The sequence below is a fragment of the Candoia aspera genome, chromosome 2, assembly GCF_035149785.1.
Source record: "Candoia aspera isolate rCanAsp1 chromosome 2, rCanAsp1.hap2, whole genome shotgun sequence".
Lineage (NCBI taxonomy): Eukaryota > Metazoa > Chordata > Lepidosauria > Squamata > Boidae > Candoia > Candoia aspera.
The window spans coordinates 63,182,358-63,207,907 of record NC_086154.1 but is presented as its reverse complement, the minus strand read 5'-3'; the positions used below and the strand labels follow the sequence as shown (position 1 = coordinate 63,207,907).

The 25,550-nt window shown below is 40.3% G+C and overlaps 1 protein-coding gene across 1 annotated transcript in view; it reads right to left on the bottom strand.

Annotated features, from left to right (window-relative positions):
- The window catches only part of CAMKV (CaM kinase like vesicle associated), a 56,202-nt gene that overhangs the window by 6,129 nt on the left and 24,523 nt on the right, over nucleotides 1-25,550 (bottom strand). Inside the window, exons 2-10 of the mRNA XM_063296444.1 lie at nucleotides 7,841-7,949; nucleotides 5,302-5,433; nucleotides 3,991-4,065; nucleotides 3,324-3,466; nucleotides 2,832-2,948; nucleotides 1,803-1,878; nucleotides 1,361-1,497; nucleotides 875-953; nucleotides 466-553 (exon numbers count right to left, since the gene is read on the bottom strand). Coding sequence (XP_063152514.1) covers nucleotides 466-553; nucleotides 875-953; nucleotides 1,361-1,497; nucleotides 1,803-1,878; nucleotides 2,832-2,948; nucleotides 3,324-3,466; nucleotides 3,991-4,065; nucleotides 5,302-5,433; nucleotides 7,841-7,935 — 942 coding nt within the window. The 5' untranslated portion in view covers nucleotides 7,936-7,949. The remainder of the gene's footprint in view (nucleotides 1-465; nucleotides 554-874; nucleotides 954-1,360; nucleotides 1,498-1,802; nucleotides 1,879-2,831; nucleotides 2,949-3,323; nucleotides 3,467-3,990; nucleotides 4,066-5,301; nucleotides 5,434-7,840; nucleotides 7,950-25,550) is intronic.

Below are 25,550 nucleotides of genomic sequence, written 5' to 3'. Positions count from 1 at the left end.
TCCCTTTCTGCAGAAGGCTGTGGAAAGAGTTGTGGGGCTGCAATTTCAGAATATGCTAGAGGGAGCAGAATATGTGGATCCTTTTCAGTCAGGGTCCAAACCTGGTATTTCCTGATAGGCTCTGGTCAGATCATAAGGAGGTTTGACCCTGCTTAGCTTTTCAAGGTCAGCCAAAGCCAGCTAGGCATTGCCAGCTAATCGGGCAGCTATAGCTATCCACAACATATTATCACACTATTGTTCAGATAGTATAAGCATTGTGAGGAATGGACAAAGGTATTTTAATTTCTTATCCATCCGTGGTGAGATCTAATTCTTTCATATAGATTTAGTTCTCCGAAAGAAAACCAACACACACTGATTTTCATAGAGATTGAAAGAAAATGTTCTGGATGCATTTCCTCAAATTCTGAGTGAGGCTGTCATAAGCTTTGCAAGAGAGGGCCCTTGCTGGCAATACTTTACCTTCCATTTTGCCCTGGCAAAGTTTTTTTCAATCTGAGCACATACTCCATCTTTTATATTCTTGTCCGAAGCTGCATTGCCTGAAATCCTAGAGACAAAAGAAAAAAATAGCAGTCAGTTATATCACTTGGTCATAGTTCCTCCTTAATCTAAATTTCTTACTTTGCTTTGCTTACTGGCCTAGGCTGCAGGTCCTAAATGGGAAGGCTATAGGCAGCAATTACCCTGCTCTCAGTACAAAGCAATTCACATTGTAAATGTTACGAAATCTGAAACTTCTTGAGTTGTTCCTTTTGAACATGGAGAAGTTATACTTTGTAACACTTCTATTCATCTTTCTCGGCATCGTGTATCTCTGTACTTGGCTTTAAAGCTAAATTTTTCTGCGGAGCAGCTACAGGGCTCTCACCATTCATGAGAGATAGCCTCTTCTGCCGTAATTCTCTGGTCTTGGTCCACTTCCATCAGACGGGCCACCAAGTCCTTAGCTAAAGAAAAAGGAAAAAAAGGAGGAAAGTGACTTCTCAGTGGCGTCAGTTGGAATGAAGGTCACAGGAAATGCTGCTATGGCTCCACAACAGAGAGATTCTGAAAGGACCACCAGTTCGTAAAACAAATAACGTGTGTGTCTTTCAGCCCAAAAGAGATACTACGCAGAAGTAATTTAATATGACTGACTTCCTTTGTATACAAAAAACAGCCTTGGGAGGCCACAATCTTTCTGTTAAAAATTGCCAGAAAGATAGCAGCCTGGGAGTATCAGGAATTACAGTCCGGAGGGTGCAACGATGGGGAAGGCTGAACTAAGAACCTCAGTGAGCTTGTATTTGCCCTTAACCATTTGGGTCACAGTGTGCAACTTCTTTGTCCCCCTCCACTATTCATAGAGCCTCACCTGCCTGTGAGATATCATCCCAATAAGGAGGATCAAATTCATAGTCTCCAGCCAAGATCTTGCGGAACAGGTTCTTGTCATGGTTCTCATAATCATCCTCATCCATTTCCTCATAGAAGGGTGGGTTTCCTGACAAGCTATAGCACAGAGATAGGAACGCAGATTAGACTACCTGTGGTTATAGTGGGTTTGCTCTTCAGATTCCCAGCCAGCCTGGCCAATGCAGCTGCTGGTTGGTAATTCTGAAAACTGTAATCTCAACACATTTGGGGAAGATCTCAGCTGCCGGAGCCATATACTGGCAGGCTTATACCGCCCCTTTCACAAGTACCTTCTATTTTTTTCTCCGTAGCCATATTTTTCTCCTGATGTCCATTCTGTTTTATGTTTTGGACCTTCTGCCTTTCCCTCCCAGTCACCAGTATGATCCCTCTTTACTTACAGAATATACATGATCACACCAATAGCCCAGCAGTCCACTGGCCGCCCATATCGTTGGCGCCCTACCACTTCAGGAGCTGAAAAGACAATTGTAGAAGATCAGAACTATCCTGAGGACAAGCATATGTTTCTCTGAACACATTGCAATGACTTAACAAACTTCAGTAGATAACTTTTCAGGAAATTTATCTTGGAAGGGTAAATTAAACTCACAATGTTGCCAAACTTATCTTAATACCATTTCAAAATGATATTGTAAGAATTTATATATCTTAATATATACAGATTTATTTATTATTTATTTATTATTCAAATTTAATTACCGCCCATCTCCCCCAAAAGAGGGACTCTTATCCATACATAGAGAATGAATGTAATGAAGGTACATTAAAATCTTCTTTACTAGTATCCTAAATTTCCATATGTAAGACATTTTGTGGGGCAGAGATAGAATTGTGATATGCAAGTAAATTTGTGTCCTTAAGTGTTTAATAATTTCAGAAACAGTCAAAATCCATGTTAGGAGCCATTTGCACTCAAATATTTTCTCATTTTTTTACAGATTACAAGTCACACGTTTAGAGTATATCTAACTGAAGTATAACATATGCACAAATCTCTGTGCAGATAGGTTTGGAATATATGGAGGTTGCTCTCTGTGTTGAAAAATATCATTTGCACTGAACCAACCATACTTAGAGCAATGTTTTTGTGTCATTTTGTGTCACAGGCTGCATTCCCATTGAAATGTCAATGGTATGCAACAATATCAAAGATTACTGCTTTTCCTCTCTGCACAAAATATATGTGGCAAAAATGGGGAACTCATGGGCAAGCAGCAGGGCAGGAGATAATGCATATATACCAATTGCTATAAAACAAGGATTTTTATGCTTAAGAGTTTCTTACAGGCATCTGGCTGGTCACCATGAGAAACAGATCTTTGGTTAGATCAGCAGGGTTTTCTTCTGTTTCTACAGTTTATTCATTGTATTGTTTCCCTGGTTGTGTTTTCTATGCCATCTCTTACCTAGATATTCAGGGGTTCCACAAGGTTCTTTGATGAGCCCATTCTCCAGCTTGGCTAGGTGGAAGTCACTGATCACAATCTTAGAGTTCTTCAGGCGGTTATAATATACTAAATTTTCTAGCTGCAGAAACAGTGGGAAAGAGAATATATGGATGAAAGAATGAAGGCAAGAGGATAAAACTGCTGAATGGGAGCATTGTTCCCTTCTGCACATATGTGTTAGTGTATGTGTATGCTTATATGTCTACACAATCACTTCAAGCTTCTGGGAAAAGTAAAAGGCATAATATTTGAAATGGAGGTTTCTATCCATTCCTTCCACTCTGTGTATATAGCATCATACATAGGATGTCCTTCTGAAGTCTGGGGGAAAAACGGGGAGCAAAAGAAGGCATTGTAATTGCTTAAATGGACTTCTAAATGGAAGGAAGAGTATACGAGACAAGAATGTACAGCCAGTGACTGATACAGGCTAGAGGGAGATGATCCAACTTGCCTTGAGATTCCTATGTACGATCTTCAGTGAATGCAGGTATGCCACAGCCTCCAAGACCTGTCTGATGACATTACTAGTGTCACGCTCAGAGTAGTACCCTTGGTCCAAGATCCAATCAAATACCTCTCGACCAGTGGCCCTACAAATAAGAGAACAGACAAAAAGTAAGAGAGAGACTGAATAACCAAGATTGCATTAACCAGTATTATGAACCTACAATGGATATAGCAGAAAGGCAGCTTTCTTATAGTAAGTTAGGTTTGCAGTAGGGAGTGGAACACAGCAGCCTCCTCCTTTGTCTGAATGCATCTAATCTGGTACAACATGGTAATTGTCATCACATCAGAATCTTTCCCAGCACTACCTAAAGATGCCAGGGATTGAACCAGGGATTTTTTCACAAAAAGTAAAAACTGTGCTACTGAGCCATGGCCTTTTCCTGTAGTGAACAGAAATTATAATACTTCTGAGAAGGAAGGCCCCCCTCCCCTTCTTGATGGTGTCATGAACATTTAATGAGTTTCTGATCAGTGCCTGAGAGACCGTGCTGTGTATTGGGATCAACGGGGCCCAGAGCTTACCATCATAATCCTATGGCCCTGGCAGTATAAGAGAAACCCTGTGGGTCACCTAGGAGTTCAGTTGCATGTAACATCTACTTACAGCTCCAAGAAGAGGAAATACTCTTTCCGGGTAACATACACATCCACCAGTTGTAGGATGTTGGGGTGCTTTACCCTGTAGGAAAAGAGAAAAGCTAGCTCAAGGGTCTACTATTGGGCAAAAATATGAAGCCCAAGACAGATCTGCTCAGTCTTCTCATGAAAACTGTGAAGTCACCTTGTATTCATTTACTGCTTTTTAATTAGGGTGTCTTTGCCTAGATCTGTCTTTGCATAGTTGGAGCCTTACAGCTTGTTCTATTGTCAATGGATATGATAAATAATCTTTCCAGCAGTGTCTGGGGAACTCTGCTGCTTTCATCACATACAAAAGAGGTGGGGCTTGCATTGTGATACTGCAATGCTGTCTTCATCAGCCTGACCCCCCTTGACCCCGCCAAAACTGCTGCCCCTTTCTGAAGACTAGATTTCATATTTAATCCTCTCTGGAGCATGTCAGTTCCTTCAATCCTGTTTTATAGTATTAGCTTTCAAGTGTTTTTCTCATTTTTGCATTTGTTTTTGGAATCCTCAGGTTATCAACATCTATTCTGAAATGTTGTGCTGTGTGAGCTAATATTTCTCTTATCCTTATCCTGCTGATACGGCTTTTGGCTGGCTCAGGGACAGGTGAATGGCGCTTTAACTGAACTCTGGAGAAAGATGCAGTGACTATCTCTGAATAACTATTAGAGTTAACTGTAGCTGCATTCCATAAAGGAAAAGAATTAAAACAGAACGTCTGTAGCTCCAAGGGGTAAGCAATACATAGTATTAGGCAAGACAGCCAATGTTTCTTTGGTCAAAAAGAAAAGAAAAGAAAAGAAAAAAGAAAGCTTCTCACAGAAGAATTTGCCAACAGCCTCAGCCTATCTATTCTGCACACATGAGCTGCAACTGGAAAAAGTGCCTCAAGTTATGCTTCAACCATACTGTTAGCCCCCAGAAGTGATGCTGTGGGGGTGCCTGTATTACTTGAACACATATATGCTGAACGAACGATCCAGTACATAGGGAAGTGTGCTATGGAAATCATATGCAAGGATTTGCTAGCATATTACAACACACTGCTTTAAGAAAAGAATTATATTATGGATAGAAGCGCTTATTAATTGTGGTAGTGTTGGACTACAGCTACCATCATCCTTAGGCAATTTGTTAAACAGGCTGAGTATTCTGGAAGTTGCCATCCAACTCATTTGGAGGGCATCAGTTTGGGGAAGGCTGAGATAGTAACTAAAGAAATACCGCAGTAAAGCAGCTGAGGAAGCACAGATTCTGGAATCTATTGGAATCAACCTTCACCACTCACATCTTCAGGATGATGATCTCATTCTTGGCTGCCTTTCGCACTTTGCGCCCATCTCTTTTCAGGAACTTCTTGCAAGTATAAAGCTTGCCTGTTGATTTCTCTTTGGCACGGAATATCTCACAAAACTCCTCTCTAGGAAAAGAACAACCATCTTTAAATGTAAATAGACTGTATCCTTTGGCTGAAGCAACTCAGTTGTGCAGCAGAGATGGTAAATAGCTTAACTTTATGAATCACCTGCCTCCCCAAAGAGACAGAAGCTATACCATGTGTTTCCTCAACAGATTTTTGTTGAGATCAAGTGCATATTGACTCAGAATTTACCATAATGGGGGTACTTTGGAAGTACAGTATATAAAAAGCAGAGGAAAAAACATTTGTTCATTATATGTGTGTTTGCTAAACTACTTATTATTAGCAGACTTCAGGTAACCACTACAATTAGCCCTGTCTCCCAGGATTCTGTACTTGGATTTTCTTGTGATCTCATGTTGTGAATTGTGCCACTTCCTGACAACAAGATATAAAACAAAAATGGTGGCTGTTCTAACCTAAATAGACTAACTTAGAGAGGGTTAGATTTAGCCCTCGGGAGACCCTATCTTGTTTGAGGCTAAACTAAATCCCCTCACTCAGCTAATATTCTCTGTGTCCAGCAAGCTAGTGACCAGGGAGTTGGTTGACTCTCTTCACTCCTGAGATGAGACTAAATCAATCAGAGATCCCACCCACAAAAGCACCTCTACCTCCTCTGTAGTTTTCATACTGCTCCTCTCCCCAGCCACACAGAAGATGTGGGTCAAATTGCAGATAGGAGTAGGTAAGACCATCCTCTGAGTTTGCTCATGGTGGTGCCTACTCCAGTTGTGCTTTTAATTTTTTTTAATCTTGCCCCAAAGGGGAATAAGTAAAATAAAGTAAAACAAGGTAGATAAAGCATGCACAGCATGATTTCTGGAATTATTTCGAACCTCTTTAACAGCAGTGGCCATAGGAAGTGTTTGTATTTTCTTCTGTGTAATCAAGTAACCCATAACTGTGTGTTTGTGTGTGTGTGCCTGCCTGCCTTTCCCTTGGAAAATATGTACTGTATGTGGCTTGTGTGAATGGGGATGGCTGCATAATCTCTGTTCCAGGTCACATGACCAGGAAGATGAGGGAGGAGGGCTTAGAATGGAACAGTCAGAAATGTTCTGAGTTGCTGCCCAACTACCTTGCCCATAGGGAAGCATTGGTGGATTTTTTAAAAAAATATCTTTCTCTACAGCTGCCAGTTGTAGCCCATTTGTAAACTTATTTTTTGCTGGTTTTTCCCCTCTAACACATTTGGTCCTGTGCTCTTTGGGTTTTGGAGAATTATCCCACTGAGAGACAGATGGATAAGCAAAAGTCCTGAGCCCCTTACCAACATTCCATTGGGTTGGAAAAAAAAGGAAAAAGGCAGGAAGCTTCCCAGTTCCCTTTGCATGGTTGGGAAGACTAAAACATAGCCAGTGCACAACAGACTCAGATCCCCACAGCCTCCTAGCTTAGCATGAGGACAGCCCACTAATCGTTTCCTGAGCACATATCTGCATGTGTCTGCCTGTACCTTCTCCTGCAATTGAGGTAGCCTGAGGAAAGCTTAATGTGCTACAATCTAGAAGTGGTGTTTTCCCTACTATCCTCTTTTAAAATGCTGCATGTTGTCTATACAGGGCATTTTGATGTGGATTGGAGAGGCAGCCCCAAAAGTCATTTCTGTTCCAGCAGTCTTGGGACTCCAGTTGGTTCTGCCATTTTCCTATGGGAATGTCCCCTTCAGTCCTGACTTCTTTGCTGGCCTTTACTTCTCTTTTGGCTGTGATGGGGACCGGATCCCTGGTGCCCACAGCCCTCTTTTTTTCCTTTATTTTTCCTTTATCAATGGATTGATCTAATAGTTGTCTGGTCAATGTGTAGAGCATATGCCTCTGATATTGACTATGCTGTCTCCAGTTTTACAAAAACTATAGGGAGTGTGACTGAAAAACTTCTTTCATTTCGTGTGTATTTTTTTTCTCTGTTTTTCTGTTTGTGTGGTGACCCAATAAGATTTAGGGTGACATGATTTCCTGCTGGCTTTGAGATGGGAGAGGAGCACAGCATAACAGCTCTTTGGATGAGACATCGGCATTCTCTGTGGTTCGTTGCCTGTATATAGGTGAGTCTATTGACAAGAAAGGGATGTTTTAGTTGGTTACAATGGGTGACCACACTTTTTTGTGGCCAGAAGAGAGATTATGACACTGGGAGGCCATTTTGTCAGTCTCTCTATCTGTTCCAAATTGTTATTTGGATTCCTGGTGGTTAAATATAAGCATAAAACCTGATTTCATTGTATTATTTTCTCATCCCTGAAATTTGATAGCAGTGCTTGCTAGTTAAACTTCACCTAAAGTCACCACTACTGAATTATAAATGAATCAACTTCCCCTTCATTCCTTAAGGACATTGCAGAGAGTAGTAGAACATATTCTGGGAAATTTAGGAAAATTGCATGGAATAGTAGAACACTTACGTTTTGATTACCTGTCCCAGGTCATATCTGTCAGTCACCTCAGATGGCTGGTTGTAATCCTTCTTATCTCCCAAGGTAACACATCCAAACGGCATTGCCAAGCCTGATACTGAAAAATAAGTGCATGAAAGACTCTAAGTCATAATTCATGAGTACAGATAATTTGAGGTGCCAAAGGATCTTGATTGGGCATCTAGGGAGATCCACTCACAACTGCATCACTAAGCAAGCTGAATGTGAGCAGGTGCAGTCAGATGGTCACATATGCTCAGATGTTGTTTGCAATGACTGACTGGGAAGCATTTGCGATGCATTGCTCCATGAAAAGATTGACCCATTGTCCAAGCTCCAGTGAAAAAGGCAGATTCCACGTTGGAGATGATTCAGAACAGAATGGAAAATAAAACTCCCATATTGTAAGGCCTTTATAAAAGTTAGGGAGGCAGCCCCACTTGGAATGATAATGATCTCAGACCATATATTGCATTGCTGGAAATGGTATAGGCAAAAGCAGTCAAAATGATCAAAAAGGAAATCCCCTATAAGACAAAGTACAGTACTTGGGGATTTTTAGCTTAGCTGGTGTGCATAGTTGGAATTTTGAGAATATGTTGCGGTTACTTTTTCTTTTCATCATTCATCAGGTAGCTACCACAGAGAGTATAAATGATGACAGAAAGCAGTTGCTGAACGACAGCTCCTTGCATTGCATCTTCACCATTGTCCATCCTGGCTGAGGTTGTTGCGGAACTGAAGTTTAGTAACATGGGATAGACTGCAGGTTCCCCACCTATGCTATAAATAGTCATGAGAGTTTAGCATATTGTATTTGGAAAACAAGCTTGCTCATTTGTAGCTGACAACTGATTTTACTTAAAAGACTTTACTTTAGGAATATTTGTCAGAATTCTGTAAGCCGTATTACATCCGCTATACGCTGACAATAAAATATACTTCTACACTGATCATTCAGTGACTTTCTAGTGCTAGCAAAAACATCTCTCTCCCCAGAAGTTCACAAATCTAATATTCTGTAGTTAAAGATCAGAGTATACTGTAAAATTATTACTAAATGAAAGTCTTCCATATACAGTGTTGCACATTAAGAATATCCTGAAGAATGGCCTTATTTTTTCCAAGTCAGTTTTCAGAATTGGTTTGCCCTTGCCTTCCTCCTAGGGCTGAGAGAGAATGACTCTCTCAGTGTCACCCATCTGGCTTTGTGCCTAAGACAGGACTAGAACTCACGGTCTCCCAGTTTCTAGCCTGGTGCCTTAACTACTACCCCAGACTGTCTCTCAAAGAATGGCCAAAGAGGGCTCTCTACATTCTGAGTAAGACTGTCTCTTTTCTTTCAAACGTTTGTTTTACTGCTGCTTGCCAAGAGTAACAATTCTTCCAGTGAGCAGACCTGTAACAGATGCCCATGTCTAACTGTCTGCACTAGGACAGTTGATAAGATGAATTAAACAAAAGCTATCTGGCATGTATAATATCTACTTTAAATATTTTTATCTGTTTTTCTACTAAAAAAATATTCAGAGCAGCATCTTTGATCAATGTCTTCTTTTACATGTAGCAACAGTTTCAATTCTCAACAAACTTTGTGTGTGTGTGAGCCTACAAGTCAGTTTTAACTCCTGTTGACTAATCCATGCAGTTTTATTGGAAAGATTTTCAGAAGGGGTTTACCCTTGCTTTCTTTCAAGGGCTGAGAGAGAGAAAGTGACCAGCCAAAGTCACCCAGCAGGCTTTGTGCCTAAAGCAGGACTAGACCCCATACAGTAGTCTCCTGGTTTCTAGCACAGTGCTTTGACCACTACACCAAACTGGCTCCCAAACAAACACTGTAAGGATTAATTTAGATGCACTACTGTGTGCAAAAGCCATTGTTTGTTCAAGGAAGTGCTGTTCTGCAACATCTCATAGTAAAATAGTGCTTGAGAAGAGTAAAATTAAACCCAAAGTGTAAGAATTCCCACAGGCTCTACTTTGCAAGATTGCCCAATAATCCTTGCAAAAATTTGCCTGCAAGGATTTGGGTGACAGGATTGGTAATTATTTTCCTTCTTATTGATGAACGAACAGAGGAGACCTGGGTAAGTTAACTGAACTTTAGTACCATTGAATTCAGTGAGCCAAATTAATCCTGCCTACAGGCTCAGTCTTTCAGTGTGAATTAAGCGAATCATAGCACAACTTACCAGTAACAATGCAAAAGCCCCATTCAATTCAGGGGGATTGAACTGAAATTTAGGATTGCAGCCAACAGTAGACACTCACAAACATATACATAGAATATACCATCATTTACACATACATGCACATGTGTGTATTTGTCATCATGTGTGCATCATGCACATGTATACATTTATCATTTAATATTGTGCATATTTTTTTCTTTTTGTCCTATTTGAAGCTGACATGAATAGAAATATATCCAAGTACAGTAGATATTCTTCATTTTGCACAAAACAACACTTTGGGCAGATGGTGAGGAGGCCACAGTCATTAAATCCTTTTCCTTATGTAGAAGGCCAGTTCTTAGTATACGTCTAGGAATTTTGGATACCTAATTTGAGAGGGGAAAAATAAAGTCGGGTGATATACCCTAGGACAGTGTTTCTCAATCTTGGCAACTTGAAGATGTATGGACTGCAGTTCCCAGAATTCCCCAGCCAGCAATTCGGAGAGTTGAAGCCCACACATCTTCAAGTTGCCAAGGTTGAGAAACATGCCCTAGGACCTAGGTCAAGGCTGGGATTACTCATCAGGCAGCTGATTTCTCAGGTGTCACACAGCAATAGTGACAGGTATATCATTAGCACTTTTCCAACAAGCATAATTGGTCACAAGTGCATCTCACTACAATTCCACAAAGAAATGTTAGGGATTGCATTCCTATCTATCGCAAACTGAAGCTTGGCGTATTTAGTTTTTCTGTTTTAAAATGTTTTAAAAACACATCAGCATCTATGTCCCCTTCTAGAAAATTGCAGCTGGCCCTTTCAACAGTGCAGAAAGGATGGAGAAGAAAGAAAATCAACCCAGCAAGGGAAGGCAAAGCAAGCTGAAAATCTCACGACTAAGAATATTATATTCAGGTTTGTGACTTTTCCCATAATTGGCCTCAAATGCCATCAGGAATGTGTTTCAGGCATCCTAGCTCAATGGCAAATCCCTGAACAGTCACAAAAATAACATCTCATAAAGTGAAGGTGATCAAAGCTCTGCCCTATTACCTGCCACATTATTTTTGAGAGCATATTGTCCTTGCGCCCTATTAACTATACAGTAAGATGATTTACATGGGTAGCTGGTGGGGGCGGGGGGAGAATTTGCAGCCTGGGGCCACATTAAGCCAATTAATGAGTAGTCCTAACAGTGATTGACATGCATGCTGTCTGGAAAAGGAAGATTCTGGGACATTTTGGTTTTTTCCTTAAAACTCTTCCCTGGTGGGTAGTAATTGTTTCTATATGAAAAACAGGTCAGAAATTGCTATAAGGTAACCCAGTATTGTTAGACATGTTTGTGGGGCAGGATGGTTTATTATATATCGTACAATGTTCTAGTATATATACATGTTTTCTTTTAGAGAAATATAGTGAACAATACAGGATGGATTGTACCAGTGCTATTTATTAAGTTCTTGAAAAGTTTCTGATGTATGTATAAACAGTGTATAATATAGCTGCCAGTTTTTCTTTTTCTTCCCTCCTGAGTGGGGTTCCCTCCTCTCTTAGAAAGAGGACTTGGTATTGAGATAAGTTGGCACGTAGCTGTTGTCCAATGAATATTATCTCAGGAATTAGTATTATTATATCCCTTGTTTACAAAATCTGTTTACAAAAACTGTAGGCTCATTCTAAAACAAACGAACTAAAAGAATAAAACAAGGGAATTGCCGAGCGCAAACCATCTGTAAAATAAAAACCTCAGGATGAATTGATGTCCAGGAAAGGCCAAAGGTGGGCTTTTAAAAGAGGCCTAAAAGAGATCATTGTTGGGCTTGGTGTTCTCTAGAGGGAGGTCCTTCCCAACTTCACAGAGAAGGCCAGCCTTGCTGTCTTTCACAGCAGGAAATCTGCAAGCTGTGACACAGAAGGCTGGACCTCCTTCCAAGATCTTACAGTAGGTGTCTGGGAAGTGGGTGTAAATGGAGTCATTGTCCTGTGCTGAGTTGTTTAGGGCTTTGTATACTAATTTCAACATCTTGAATCTGTCTGAGAAACAGACTGCCAATTAATGCAGATCTTTTAGCAGAGGTATAATTTGTGTCTGGGGATGTTATCCCAATCAGTAGCTTAACTGCTGCAACCTGTACTAACAGTAGTTCTAGATTTTGGAACTGTTCACTAACAGCACTGCTATCATCAGGATTCAGCTTACTGACTCACATCCAGTTCACCATGGAATTCCAGAATTGGGGGTTGGTTGCGTATAGTCTCTCCTGATTCAGATGTTACAGAAAAATTGACAGAGCTGGAGGATGGAAAACTATGCACTTTGACCTGGTTTCACATTACATTTGTGTTCTTTCTTTTAAACGAATTATCGTGAATGTTCTACATTTTAAATAGTTTTTTGTGATCATCATCATGTATTAAATTTATATGCCACCCAACTCCCAATGACTCTGGGGGTTCTCAAGTAAAAATATCAGTATCTTCCAAGAATTCTTGTTGTCACTATCCTGTTTGACACATTGCCCAAGGAAAGGATCACAGATATTGCCAAAACAGCTTCCATTGCGAAGATACTTGATCTGTTCTATATTCGCTAGGGAACAGAGTCTGGCAAAAGACTACTAGCTATCTCAGGTGTCATTAGCTACTTGAAGGAAGTCAAGGAAGATATTTATTAAATATATATTCTGCCTTTATCCCCAAGCAGTGGTGCCTGTAACAAACTGTGCCATCACACTGTTACCAATTTTGTAGCTGTGTCATGATGTCTGATGTAAGTACGTAACTCATAGCAATTATGCTATAGTGTTATTATGCACTTTTCGTCATTTGACCCCACTTTACCAGGCCTCCAGAATGGCACTCAAGACAGTTGGTCATTTCTTGATCTACCTTTTGACCGTCCAGGAATATCACTGTCTGAGCTGCATTAAGAAGAGCTAGTTTTTGTCCTAACAGCCAGGAACCACGCTGAGACAAGGAATAGGTCTCTAGTACTTTATTACTGCTACATTAGACAGAAAATCCTAACAAACTGAAGAAGCGTGGGAAAAACCCAGACAGATAAACCCCAAAGGTTAAGGCGGGTCTGATCTGTGTCTCTTTGAATGGCTGCTTAACTCCTCAGTACTACGCATACGTTTTCCCCCCTGGATAGGGGCCCCTTCCTGCTCACCATCAGTACTCATGACAGTTTTCCTTCATCTAGTTCATCTGATATCAAACACTGTTTTACAATTTGAACCCAAACCCTTGTACCAAGTCCAGGCTATGAATTTCAACTCTTTAGTATTTTATCCAGAAATGAAAAGAGATGGTTTGTATCCTAGGTTTACCCACTGAAAAAGAGTTGACTTAGTATACCAATTTCTAGTAGATAATGCTCTTTGCCAGATTTTTATTTGATTAAATGTGCAGTCAGATGCAAAATTTGCAGTTCCAGGAACTTTAGTATAGTATAAAATCCAGATAATGCAAAAAAAAATGTATTATGCTAGCTAATGAAAAAAAGTAGCTGATCAGCAGTATGAAAAAAGGGTTTTCCAAATTCTGACCAAATGTATCCATTTCTTTCCATTCCCATTCAAAGAACATTTCCCACAGATTATGCCTGGTGTTTCTGTATAGAATCACCAGTGTGTCCAAGATGAAGGGCAAGTTTGCCCTTGACTGTTCAGGAGAGTTGCTGAAACCTTGGAGCTCTGAGAAGTCTGGGGCTTGGAGAAATATTTTAAGATAATAATGTATGATCACTCCTTCCCCTTCAGCTATCAGAAGTGAATACTGAATTTGCATTCTTGAGGTTACTTCAAATAATGTGTTTTGTGTGCCGTACTGAGGGCATGACACATATCCTGCTGCCTTTGAATAAAGCAGCAGTCTGGTTTGCTCCACTTCAGAAACACATTAAGTGAAGAAGTGAGCACAGATGCCAAAGATTATACCATGGTTTTCAGTGATAAGCCACATTGGCTGTGTTCACACAATGTGCTTAACTAGCAAAGGAAATTGTACATCATGCTCCTCTTAGTAGGTTTAAACTCCGTTTTAGCTTTTTTTGTGGCTTAACATGTTCAGAGAACCCACCCCATGGCTAGGGGTTTCAGTACCCAGAAAGTGATATGCTATTAGTTTTCTTGAATAGAGATGTTGTAGATTCCAATCTCCTCCTTGAAGATCCTGATTGAATTTGTCACCCTTACCCTTAGGTAAAGGTAAAGGTTTCCCTTGACATGAAGTCCAGTCATGTCCGACTCTAGGGGGCGGTGCTCATCTCCGTTTCAAAGCCAAAGAGCCAGTGTTTGTCCGTAGACACTTCTGTGGTCATGTGGCCGGCATGACTACACGGAACGCTGTTACCTGCCCGCCAAAGCGGTACCTATTAATCTACTCACATTTGCATGTTTTTGAACTGCTAGGTTGACAGGAGCTGGGACTAGCAACGGGAGCTCACCCCGTCACGCGGATTTGAACCGCCGACCTTCCGATCAGCAAGCTCAGCAGCTCAGCGGTTTAACCCGCAGCGCCACTGCGTCCTCCTAAACATTAAAAAATGGATAGTGGCTTTTGTCACAGATGTGATGCCCCAATCATTTTGACTGAGCTCATACATCCTGTTTTGCTGCTAAGAAGACTACGTGGATGTGTCCATGAAGCCACCAAGAGTTGAGCTTGACTTGAAAGAGACCTTCCTCTAGAGAGAAGATAGGGTCCAGCTCAAGATGAAGGAGAACCTCAGGGCACCAGAGGGCGCTGAAATGCAAACTATTGGCCAAGAAAGGAGCAACAAGAACTTCATTGACTTGTTGAAAGAAATGTATTTGTGGGTCTCATTTGTGATGCCTTGCTAAGGAACAGAGAAGAATGGTTGTGATCTGGGACCACCTCAGGGAAGAAGTGTCTGTGAAAGAATCCACGGGAAGGATACAAATAATAAAGGTTCATGTTACGGAGAAACCATGCCTGCCAAAGGTGCAACTAGGGGGTAAAGATGAAGGTTATCCCAGTTTGTAGAAAAACATATTAGTATACATTTGTGCAGTCTGAGAAGCTTTAAAATTGGATAGCTGTGGATATGGAAACATTATGCAAATTACACAAAATATTAAAAGTTGTTTGGGAAGAAAAATTAGCAGTAAAATACTGCAACATTTACAACCCTCAAAGCAATAAGCAAAGCATGCATATTCAGTGCTGGAAATTCTGGGCACAAGCCAGGCATCCATCTGCAAAAAAAAAAAAAAGTTGCCACTACAATACAATTTTAAAAAAACAACTTTTTTTGCAAAAGATTTGAAGCTCCAATTCCTCAAGTATTTATTTATATGCTACCTTGTCTCCATACAAACAAACAAACACACACAGAGGTTAATGGCAGAAAAGGCAAAATAGAGTTTCTGTATAAAATTCTGTGGAGAAATTTAATATTTTTCCTCTTTAGAAATACTTGAAACTTAAGATGGTTTTGATCATTTTCCACAATTACCAATCAACTGTCATTTTGATTATCATTTTTATTGTGAGACCCCCCCCCCCGATGTAACTAGCAATCTCTGTAACCTTGATGGTTTCCATATCCATTCCCTACATATTGTTTTCTTTGAGTATATGCATGTATGTATGTCTGTAGATCAGTGCTGGGGAAATCTATGGCTCTTCAGATGTTGCTGAACCATCACTCACAATATCACTCACTATTGGCTATGTATAGCTGGAGTTGCTGGGCATTGAAGTTCAGGAATAGCTGAAGAATCACTTTGATGGGGATGGTATATTGGTTCCATCTTATCTTTGCTGTCTATGCAGCTATAACTCCATATTGCCACCCTCTGTTCACTCTATAGAAGACTGCATCTATCATCATATTGCAATATCAGAAAGCAGAAGAAACAAGTTGAAAAAATTGCCATTCGGCAGCATGTAAATCTCTGTGTAAAACTTGTTCGTATCTGTCTAACTACCACTCAACTCAGCCATCTGACTCTTAAGATACTTCCATATTGAGAGAGACAGAGAACTACAACCATGAATTCCTAAGATGAACCCATGCTGATCTACCAATATGGAATGCACTAAAATAGAAACATAGCGATGTCAGTGAGACCTGCAAAAGGTGTTGTTAATGCAAGAGTGCACTGAACTCGTTATTGTTATGGCTTCGCAGTCCTCTGGGGAAGATAATTTCAGGCCTTCTAGCCAGGCAACCCCACCTTGCCATTGTTGTTAGTGTAGAGGATGAGTCCCTAGCAGAACTTCTATCTCTCCAGTCTTACAGAAACTTGAGAGTACAAGATCAGGTGGGGATTCTTTAAGGTCCAGAAAGCTGTTCCGGAGGGGATGGAGTTGACCACAGGATGGATCCTGGCAACTTATTTGAGGCTTCAATTAGTTTTAGAATCTTTGCAGTGGGAATCTCTTTTTATTATTCTAGCAGGGATGAAAGTATTGAGGACTACTTGGGTGGAGCTATCCATGCTCCTGCGTCCTCTTTCTGCTTCTCAGTGGGACTCTGCCTCCCCTTTCTGCTGTGCCTATTGCTCTCTTAATCTAAAACCCCTTTGCTTTAATCTCTCCTGTCATGCCTGATTTCCCCTGACAGCATCAGGTAACTCAATGGCCCCAAAGGCAGGACATTTCTTTCTTAAAAATGGAGCCAGAGCTAAATAGAAATGGTTGCCATTCCAACCCAGATGTGTTACTGCTGTTTTACAAGCATGTCATTGCTATATTTGTCTGGGCTGTTTTCAGATGGACATCAAAAGTAGAGTCATGAGAAACAACATACCAAAATGGAACTGAAGTAACTAATATTACACAGAGAGAGAAAGAGAAGGAGAGAAAGACAGGTCAAATAAAAATGGGTTGTAGGTAGCAAATTCAGTTGCCTGTTGTTCTAAAAAGTGGGAAGAAGGGCTCACTACATGGAACTGAAGGTTTCTTGCAAACAATGTAAAAATGTATAGTTAAGCCACTTAAGAGGTTTGTTGGGCTTTGTGATTGTATAAAGGGATGTTTTCCAGAATGATGAATTAACAATAAATCCCTCTTTTAGAATTATATGTGCAAACAGCATCCCTATTCATCTGAGTTACCCGTCAGCTAAAATCAGTAAGGTTTTAAAAATATAAGCTGATATTTTAGGAGAGAATATAATTGAGGAAGTTGTCAGTTTTCTAAGATTCCCTTAATGAGATATTACTGGTCTTGATATATTGAGCTTTTTAACAGAACCATCTAACAAGAAATGGCAACAGTGCAACTGCAAAAGAGCATCTGCAGAAGAATTGGAGGAATTCCCAAAATAAATTAGGGGTAGGTCAAAACCTGAACCAAAGGTATACATTTCAGCGAATATCATACTTTGACTCAATTCTTTGACCAATCCCCAACTTTGTACCTATTTCACTTGTCTTTGTAGCCTATTTCGAATCTAATAAATTTACTTCTATGTGGTTAAAGTGGCTCATTCCTATGAAATAGGTTCATTACTATCTATGTAACTCATTAGATACTTTGGGAAAGAAGGTAGGGAAAGTAGGTGGAGCATGACTACTGGAATTTTTCCCAACCTCTTAATAGTCTGCTCTGGGTCACATGACAGGGAGGGATGAGGAGGGGACTTTGAATGGAGCAATCAACAACATTCCAAGCCACTGCCTAGCTGCCTCTCCCATTTTCAGATTCAATCTTCTTTTCCCATCTTCTTTCTCCACACCAAAATTAATCCTGTTCTGTTCAGTTTTTCAAGAGTTACCCTGATGAGCCACTTCTCCTAATTTCTTTCTTTCTTTCCAACATTCCTTTGGATCAGAAAAAATAAACAAATCAGAGAAAGTATGCAGAGGATGGCTTCTGAAATTCCTTCCAGCCCCTCTAACAGCACTGGCCATAGGAGTTGTTTGTATTTTCTTCTAAGGAGGTAATGTGTTGTATCTGTGAATGTTTCTGCTTTCCTATCATGCTGTGTCTGGGTCTGTCTGGATGTGTGCACTGGGAATCACAAGGCAGGCTGCATGGAAGTTTCAGTCATGTGCGTGGGGGGGGGGGGCTTAGAATGAAGCAGTTAGCAACACTCCAAGCGGCTGCCCAGCTGCCTCTCCCGTAAGGCTACATGGGGAATTTTTTCTTTCTGCAGCCCCAGTCAAACCTGGCCTGTTTTGAGACCTGATCTTTCTTTTGCAAGCTTATCTGCCTACATTAGAATTGGGCCTGTTCTATTCAGTTTTGGGGAAGTTATATAAGCAGGCTTGAGACTCTGGCCATCTTGTCTGTCTGAGTTCCAAACCCTTTTACATAATTTCTTTCCAGTGTTCTTTTGTGTTAGAAAAAATGAAAAGAGATCCTACGGAGATCTATACCATTTGAATCACAGCCAAAAAATAAACAAATAAATAAAAATCCCCACTTTGAGTCTTTGCTGATGTTTTGATATCCAACTCTCACTATTTAAAAATGATAAACACACTCAGTAGAAGTGTACCATTCCTACACAAAATTCATAAACTGTTAAAATAACTGGTCAGCTTCTGTTGAGTACCATCTAGCTAAAGCTGGGAGCTTTGGGGACCCATTGAAATCAATAGACTTGAAGAAATTATGTTAACAATTTATATAATTAATTGGATTAGTGGCTCATGAAGCTAAATGGATCAGTTCCCCTTATACTAATTATTTCTAGCTAGTTGTGTGTTCAGGGAAACAGAATTACATCCATGATATATTTTACCAGAATAGTACAGATTGTCATTTGGTTCAGCTTTTTGGATGGGAGAAGAGAATTAAAATCACTAACATCTTCTAGGCTTCTATGCGATGTCTTGTATTTTTCTCCTTTGGCTCACTTATTGTCATGAAGGTAGAAATAGAGGGGACCACATGGTATTATTAATCTATCATGTTTTTCCCACGCCTTGCTAAAATAGCCACTGTGGGATTGCACTGAGGGAGCTGCACCAGGTTAAGGGTTAACTTCCTTCTTCTGTATGGTGTAATTGATATCCTCCAACCGCAGAACAGTTTTAGACAAAAAACGATGTCAAGAGCTACTGATAGAACTTTCATATCATGTTTCATTGGATCAAAGTTTCATAAAACTTTATCCAAACCTTGCTTTAACTTTAAAAAAGGAATAGATTCCTTTGATAAACTGTATCAGGTAAGTTTAGACATCATGGCATAGATAAGGAATGAGGTTGTTTTCTGGATGTCAAATGTGACAAGAATTATATCCAGTATGGGAGACACAAATGAATTATATCAAGTATGGGAGACAGAACCGAAGAAGAAAGGAGGGCTCCACATTAATGTGATACTTGTTTTTTAAATCATTAATGAGCTGAAAAAAGGAATGAATAACAAAATGACTAAATTTTCAAATGGTGCTAAATTATTCAGCACAGTTAAGTATAAAGCAGACTGAAAAGATTTACAGAAGGATTTCACAGTGTCGGGAGAAAGGGCAATGAAATGGCAGATGAAATTAAATGTTGGTAAATGCAAAGTGACACATGCTATGCAAAATTAAAAACTCAACCAGTGTTCTATTTTTCCAAGTTCTGAATTAGAAACTAGCATTCAAAGTGCTCCCAAGATAACAGGAAATTGGTCCCTGAACTGGGGCCATCACTTCAGATAGACATTTGTGTATTCCCAGTCAAAAGACGTTATGCAGTTATTCTGGTTTTCCCTCCTTAGTAGGTTTTCTGTGATAAAGAAAATGATGGAAGGAACATTAGAAAAATAAGGGAGGGTTACCAAGAGCATGCCAACCACGTTATCTTCCATCTCTTATGTGGAAGAGATAGGGGGATCTTTCCTTCCACAAACTATTGTTCTAAATTGTGTAGTAAAAATTCAACTAAAACCAGCCAATTTGTTAGAGGGAATTCTAAAATTTTCTACAAAATGGTTTTAAAAATGCCAGATCTCAGATTGGTGATTTAGAAAGCATATTTATTGTTTTGCACATAAAAGCATTTATTTATTTATTTAACTTTATCACTGCCCATCTTCCTCCCAAGGAGGGACTCTGGGCGGTTTACAATAAAAATGAAATTAAAATCAAAGCAGTTATAAATTACATGTGTATAATTATAATTATAAATATAATTATACTATATATATATATAGTGACCATGTCCAATTCTTGGAGACTGCCTGGACAAATTCCTGCAGTTTTCTTGGCAAGGTTTTTTGGAAGTGGTTTGCCCTCGCCTCCTTCCTAGGGCTGAGAGAGAGTGACTGGCCCAAGGTCACCCAGCTGGCTTGTGCCTAAGGTGGGACTAGAACTCATGCTCTCCCGGTTTCTAGCCTGGTACCTTAATCACTACACCAAACTGGCTCTCTCTCTCTCTCCTCCTAACAGAATGCAACCAATCTTTGGAAGGAGTAAATATTCACTTATAGAGTAAGTGACTTTACTATGGCCAGCAGTAATATAATTACATCACCAGAGAAGATCAGGTAGAATTTGGAGACTTTTTTCACTTTTTCAGAAAAAGAGGTTAGAACATTAAAAAAAAAAATCAAGATATGTGAAAGCCTGTATAAGGCTGAACATACCCATTTTTGTTTGCCTCCCATTTCTGAAAATTGGTAGAAAACTGCCCTGCAGTTTGATGCTGAATTTTGGCAGCCCAGTCTGGGGGGATTTTGAGGGTTATACATGAAGTGCAGGAGTTGGTGTCCCATGGATTGACAAAAGGAAAACAGAGAAAGGGAACAAATTGAAATAGATGGTTTGGAGCTATACAGAACCTTGTATATGGCTGTATATGGTATCCATGAGAGTTGGGGTGACTATTTTAATGGCAACATCATATCCACTCAGTGTTGTCCCATGGAGCTTTTTGGATTGTTAGCAGCCTGTTTTGAAACAGATCAAAAGGTAGAACGTCAAAGCCCCCTGGGAGTAATTTGAATTTTTTTTTTAATAAGTAAAGCTACTCAGCCTACACTGATGAATATCATAGTTTTAACAGACCCAGAGGTTATTGCAGATGGGCTACATTGTGTGTCAAACTAGTTTAAGGACTGAAATCTACCACATGCTTCAGGATCATTATCTATGGAAAGGATAACAGACCTAAAAATTAATCAATGAGTTGTTTCTGCTTCCCTTAAAGTGGTGGTCCTGTCCACCTCACCCTCCCCATCATGTTTTTATGATCAAGGGAAATTACTGCTCTGTATCTAAACTTTCTGAGCAAGTTGTTGAAGTGAGTTGAGGGGTAGGTGGCTTTCAAATCTTCATCATTTTTAGAAGAAATTAATTATATAGATCCATTATAATTAGGATTTAGAATAGAATTTGGGGTAGAAAGAGCCTTGGGTAGTGGATGACTCTGCCAGGATAACTTGGGAGAAAGTATAACTTGATCAGATCTTTGGGATCTTCTGTTATGATTGATTTGATATCATCATATCCACTGAGCTGGGCTTAGGAGATACAATATTGTGCTGGCTCTGGTTGCTCTTGGAAGGATAATCTTAAATTATGGTTTCATGAAATTTCAGTTCTTCCACACTGCCTTCAGTTTATAGGGTGTGAGGTTTGAGTCTGAACCTGACTCTGAAAATGAAACTTACTTTGAGCCGGAAGGGGAAAACAAAACTTATCAGGAAGGAATTGGAGAAATAGATACCAGGAGTGACTCTGCAGAGTGGGAGAAATTGGAGGTGCTGATTGGACAAACTTCGGAAGGAAGTTTGAATCTTCCAATCAGTGCTCGAGAGACAAGAGTAGAGAAGCGTGCAAATCAGAAGGCAGTCTGATTGGCTGCAAAGGAGAAACGGCGTGGAAAGGATTGCTTAAAAAGGCAAGTGTGCCGAGAGCAAGCTGCCAGAGACAACTGATCCTTCAAGCTCACAGCACCTGTGGAAGAGTCCTTACCAAAGTCAGAAGACTCGCCTGTAGCCTACGCGGAATCAGAGCCAGCTCCTCCTTCCATTGTGGACCTGCTTCCTGCACACGTCGCTCCAGTCAAGTCTGTTCTTGCCGTTCCAGCCGAGCACAGCCTTGCATCCAGTTCCAAGCCTCATCTCGCTGTTTCAGCCTGATTCAGCCTTGCTTCCAGCTCCACGCCTTGTCTTGTCATTCCAGTTCAGCCCAGTCCTGCCTCCAGTCTCAAGCCTCATCGTGAAGCTCCAGTTGAGTCCAGCCTTGTTTCTAGCTCCAAGTCTTGTCTTAACACTCCAGCCAAGTCCAGCCTTGTCTCCAGATCTGAGCCTTGCCTTGACGCTCCAGCCAAGTCCAGTCTTGCCTCCAGACCCAAGCCTTGTCTTGATGCTTCAGTCCTGTCTTGCCTAGCCTTTGTGGATCAGCCTAGTGTAGCCTCCATGCCTGTTCTGAGACTCCTGCCTCAAGCCTCCTCCTTGCCACGTGCTCTAGCCTCACTGAGTCTTGCAGCCTCGTTAAGAGAATTAGCTGAGTTCTGCCTCACTGTCCTGCCACGATCCAAACCTGCAGCCTTGCCTGGTCATCCTCTACTGCCTGGGTGGTCTTGACTGAACTGAACTGCCTAATCTACAGTATTCAAAGACTTTTGCTGCTGTAAATAGTTGTTGTAAATAAATAATTTATTAGTCATTCTGACTGGCTGTCATGAGTAAGGATGGCGAGCAGGGGGCTCCCATCCAGACTGTCAAGCGCATGCGTAGCACTGAGGAATTGTTCAGCCATTCAAAGAGACACAGATCGGGACCGCCTTAACCCTTGGGGGTTATATGTCTGGGTTTTTCCCACGCTTCTTCAGTTTGTTAGGATTCCTGTTAAGTACTAGTAATAAATATTAGAGACCAGTTCCTCGTCTCAGTGTGTTTCCTGGTTGTTAGGACACTGGCCGTCTCATAGTCTGAACAGGACATAGGGTGCTGCAGAGTTCAGTTTTGTCCCCATCTTTTAACTTCTACTTAAAACTGCTTAGGAGTGTCAAATATGGATCAGTAGTATTGCATTAGTGCTGTCCCATTATTAGTTATTTATTCACGTTTGTATGTCACTCTATAATACAAAGTTCTTTAGGCAGCATATAATAATAACAGTACAATATAATAACAGAGGTTGGAATGCTGTGATGCATTCTGTGTTGACTTTATTAAAGCCAACTTGAAAATATTCTGATGTTTGCTTAGGTATTAGTTGTGGGTGAATGGGTCAGAATATATTGCTCCAATTCAGTACTGGTACATTACCAGGCCCAATCCAAAGTGTTCGCTTTGGCTTTTAAAGTTCAAGACCTTATTTATTTATTCACCTACTTATTGAAGCTTATATGCCACTCCAATCTAAAGACCCTGATTGGCTTACAACAACCAAATGGAAAGTAGGGGTAAAGCAATAGGAAAATATCCAACACCAATAGCTAGTAACATCCGGCCAGTATGTCCTGACTCCAGAGTATGACCTTCCGTCTCATTCCCAAATGCTCTCCAGAAAAAGCTCTGTTTCCATGTCTCTCTGAAAGCTTAACAAAGAGGGAGCGGTCCAAATATCTGAAGTATCAGAGGGGAGGGGCCATCACTGAGAAGGCTTGATAGCAAGATCCTTGCAGATGACTTTCTCTTGGTGGAGGGACCCTCTGCAAGCCATATAGGAACAAACCATATGTGGGCAACTTATGGCCTTTGCTATGCCCTGTGTGCAGTCTGCTGACAACCCATGAACTTCATTCTCCTAAAATGAATAGCCATCAGCTGGGTGGTGTGACCCCAGTTTGACCTTACTGGTTCCCAGCCTATCATGCCATTTCATTCAACTACTCAGTCTTCTAAATATAAGCTATTTTTCTAAACAAAAACAAATAATTTATATAAAATAATGAAATATAATAAAAACAAAAGCTTGTTCCAACATCAGGTGGAACACGGTTTAAATGATTAGCCAAACTTAAATGAGTTTTGATTTGTATGTTGATGATTTGCATATGCACAAACCAGAGCTTAGAATTCTAAAACAAATTGTCATCAGTTTCTCACTATTCCCTGCCTTGGCAGAAGCTTGAATACAAGAATATTGGTCCAATAATGTAACAATATTTACTGTTCTTTGCCAATACTATTTGTTTCTGGTGAAATCTTTAAAAAGAAAGATTTCTTGAAACTTTTCTAAAGAATAGCCACCCAAATAGCAACGGTGTTCTCACAGATAGCCCAGAATCTGTTGAGTCAATGTTTGGAAAATAACTTAGAGAAAGCATCCCAAATCAGACCAAAGCTGCATCAATCCAGTATATAATCAGATGCTATTTCTCTCCCCATGTACTTAGGAAGCCCATACTCAAGGTAGGAAACATGCAAACAGGGCGTGGTGAAAGTGATATTGTTGTTACTTCCAACTGCAAGGTTGTTCCATTCAGAATGGTACAGAAATAAGAAAATTCCTCTGAAGCAATCTAGTGTCCTTCACAACATTTCTCAGGACCCTCCTCCACCTGATATCTGCCAGAGAAAAAGGAAGATGGATTCTGCATTTGGTGGCCCCAAAGACAGAGAACCCACAGAGCAAACGGTAGGACAAAATGCACCTGATTTGAGAAGTTCAGAGAGAGGAAAAAACAATTAGCTGATAAATCCAATAGGCCAACCGTTACTTTAAAGATCAGTTTTATACTGCTGAGGATCTTCTGAGAAAAGCTGTGACTTACAAACCATAGGAAAAAAATGAAAAATAGGGATGAGTTTAATAGGAATTAAGTTAAAATTGGGAGTTTCAGAGGGATAGATTTATAGGGCAACTGATTAAAATCTCCTATGATTTTAATTCAAGGTTGATTTTTATTCAGGAAAGAATAAGTTTCCCCTGTTTAACTCCCTTCCAGAGTGTTCAGTGGAAGTTCTTGGGGAATTAGGAGGTATACTTGGAATTTCTTCCATAATTGGAATTTCTCCTGTAGTTTCTCCATGCTTCTCTAAGAAACAAATGTTTGAAGTCAGTTACAGATGACTAGCCATTTGCACAACTGTAATATTAATCTCATTTGCACAAACTACTAAAGAAGAAAGAGTAGAGGTTGGAATGGTCAGAATGGTCAAAGCCACAAGCCCTGATTAATGAGAGAGTATGCCTTTAATCATATATATACCTTGCCATCTGGAGCTTAACCATTGCCTTTGCATTTCTGGCACCATGGAGGTTAAATGTCAGTGGTTATGTGCATATGATGGCTTTTAAGGATCCAAGGAAATTGTCGCTCTGTTAATAGTATTGTGGTGCAAGTTCTGATGCACCACCGGTAGCATAATAATCATGCAGCGAGTCTTACCCTGATCAAAATGTCTGTTGATTTTCATTGTCATTCCTCATTACTCTGCTTCTCAGGACGCCAGTCTTCAGTGGACTAAATTAACTAGATCAGGCCTCATGTCCCTGGTGATTTACTCAATTTCACTTTAAATAAAGAAAGAAACCACTCAAATGGCAGAGTGTCACTGAGAGAATGGTGCTCAATCTTTTGTGTACTACTTAGTTTTTACTTTCATGAAATGCTTGAATGCATATTTTAACGGTCAAAAAAAGTTCTAAA